General features: G+C 32.3%; 1 protein-coding gene across 1 annotated transcript; it reads right to left on the bottom strand.

Annotated features, from left to right (window-relative positions):
• Window positions 1–2,325: 2,325 nt before the first annotated feature.
• Window positions 2,326–2,550, bottom strand: BDBG_16142 (uncharacterized protein; the record flags this gene model as incomplete). The annotated part of the gene is made up of 1 exon (XM_031724148.1): window positions 2,326–2,550. One exon carries the CDS (start codon window positions 2,548–2,550, stop codon window positions 2,326–2,328), a length of 225 nt encoding a protein of 74 aa, XP_031575886.1.
• Window positions 2,551–2,810: the final 260 nt, after the last annotated feature.

A 2,810-nucleotide genomic window follows, 5' to 3' on the forward strand; every position in this document is an offset into this window, starting at 1 on the left:
TCATCTTTTATAATTCTGTCTCATGCATTATACTGTCTCTCTTCACCTGCTTAGATTACTACAGTGAACAGCTCATTGAAACTAATCTCATCTGATCTCTGAACATTCTCAGAAGTTAAGATGACTTGATCTCATGCATCTGCAGATGTTTCAGATAATTCATTCTCTGTTATCTCTGCAATTGAACTGATGTAAACAGTCAAATTCAACTCTGAATTTCTTTTTCTTCTGTGATCTGACTCATGTACAAGTCTGCTGCTTTGAAACTACTCTTTACTGTGTTGCACTTGCTATCTGCAGCATATTATCATACAACTGACTACAGTCTTATCACTTATTGAAGTGTAATATTCATCTGATTTCTTCATTTCTTTTCATTCTTTTCTTATAATCATGAAAAGATCAGAATAAGTGAGACTGTCTGATTTGTAAGCATCTATGATTTCTCTTACTTCATAAGACTTTTCAATTATAAGTCTCTTCTTTTTCAATGCTGATAATAGTGCTGTGAATAACTATAATCTGCTCAGGTCTTACATCTTTACTTTCATATAATATGAATTATTTATTAAGTTGTGTAAGACTGATCTCTCTGATTCTTTTAATGTGTATGTTCTCAGAGAATATAATTTAAGTATTTTATATAACTCAAATCATCTAGATTGAAACTTCTCAGAACTCTCATTGTGTATGAGAACTTATATTCTTATCTTAAGACTTGATTTCTTAACTAGTGAGTCTCATATTCTTTTTGATTGAATTGCTCGGTTCAGAAGTAACTTGTTAGCTTTTATATGTGTATAACTGATCTCTTTCAATCTTGATTCTGTGTCTGCAACTACTGTGTCTGTGACTGTTATGTCTGTAACTGATGTATTCACAACTGCTATTCTCTTTCTCACTTTTTCTGAAGCATTCTTTGAGATGCGCGGATGCAATTCATACAACAGATAGAATAATAAATGCTTGAAGACTGCATACTGCTGAATTTATGTGACTAACAGTGCCTGACTGAGATATATCTTATAGACTTGCTCACTAGATATTTCATCAGTATATTATATAAGATTTCATTCAAGTATTTCACTTTTCTGTTCATCTGTGAATAATATGATGTTGTTCTACAATGTCTTGTCTGTAACTGGCTTATGAAATGTCTCACTGCTTCTTCTACAAGATTTGCACTGTTATTAGTTAGAATCTCACACAGTATTTCATAGTTGATATAGATCTCATTGTAATGTGACGGAACTGAAGCAGTGGCTAGTCAGCGGCGTCACATAGAGGTAGTTGTTGAGAAGCCGTATGAGTGAGCTTGACTATCTTGCTTAAATAGCGAGCTTGTAGGCTACAGAGTTATTGCAAGAATATTACAGATATAGCACTTAGTATACTAAGAAGATTGTATGAGAAATACAGTAACTCTTATATATATTTCAGTCAGAGAAAAACAAATTACTGACTTCTTTGATAAGAAGCCAGCATCTAGCTATTCTATATAGACAATGAGTGAATACTCTTGTCTTATTTCATAAGTGAGAATAGCTGAAGTGATACCTCAGTGATGTCTTACTATTAAGAAAGAGTAATCTGCTGACCTTGTATAGAAGCAGAATTCTTATATTCATTAATCAGATCTTTCTATAATATATCTGAATGATGTCATAGAGTGGTTGAAAACTGGTTTAAACAGCCTGCAGAATAAATGAAATCATTCACATGAAAGTGATAAGCTGTGTAAAACTATAACAGAGTCTTGATACAGCTGAGAGTGTGATAATACTCTTCTCTTTAAAAGCATAGTTCTGATGCTCTTAAGATTACTGAATTAGAAGTTATCTTTGTTATATAGCAACAGTTATTAATTATTTAACAGTGTATATGCTGTGTGTGATATAAAGAAATAGATGAGTTTTTCAGCTGACTGCATAGATCTTTCTTTTCTTATCTTCATTCAAATCAAACACACGATAAGTGAGTTCCTTATATATCAATTTGAAATGTGAAAAATATAGTTAATAAGTGACTTATAGATCTCTCATCATATTTCATTCTATATATGAAATTCTCTGCAAAAGTGATGTGTTTTAGAGACAAAGCTAACAGTAGTGACAGGATTTTTGAAAAAGATCTCTCTCTCTTATGATATATTTTTCTTTCTCTCTTCTCAATTGCAATAGTGAGTGTATGAGAGTATCATTCTTGAAAGATAATAAAGAGCTCATTCTGACATTTTCTAGTGAATAAATATCTTCATGATGTAGCTGCAGTCTCTGTGACTGTCAAGAAAGCTCAGTTAGAGACAGAGACAGTGATGTCAATGAGTCACAGAAGCACTGCTTTCATTGTCACATCTTCTTCTCCTGCATCTCTTACAGCTGCAGCAGTAGTAGTCATATCTTGCAGTGAGATATTATTTCTTCTGCTGATCAGCTCATCTGCACTCAGTTCATTTTCTACTTTCTCTACTGCTGTTGCAACTAGACTGACCGTGTGACTGTGTCTGAGATCAGAATCAAACTTTACAGTTGTCACATTGCCTAAAAGCATTACTTCTGGTCATGATTTATGTTCATCACATTGATCTCAAATCACATTATTTCAAATATTAAAGGCTTCAGATTCACTTTTCAAATAAAAATCTAGTCTTAGATAAAGAATGTGTTTGAATTCTTAGTTACATTTTCATTCTGATCTCATTATTGAGAATGACATTAAATGAGATTATGAAATCACTTCTCACCTATATAATATCATAACATAGTGCTCATTTGTTGAAAATTCAACAGAGAGTATTATTAAATATCATT

Source organism: Blastomyces gilchristii (assembly GCF_000003855.2).
Source record: "Blastomyces gilchristii SLH14081 genomic scaffold supercont1.1, whole genome shotgun sequence".
NCBI classification, from domain to species: Eukaryota; Fungi; Ascomycota; class Eurotiomycetes; order Onygenales; family Ajellomycetaceae; genus Blastomyces; species Blastomyces gilchristii.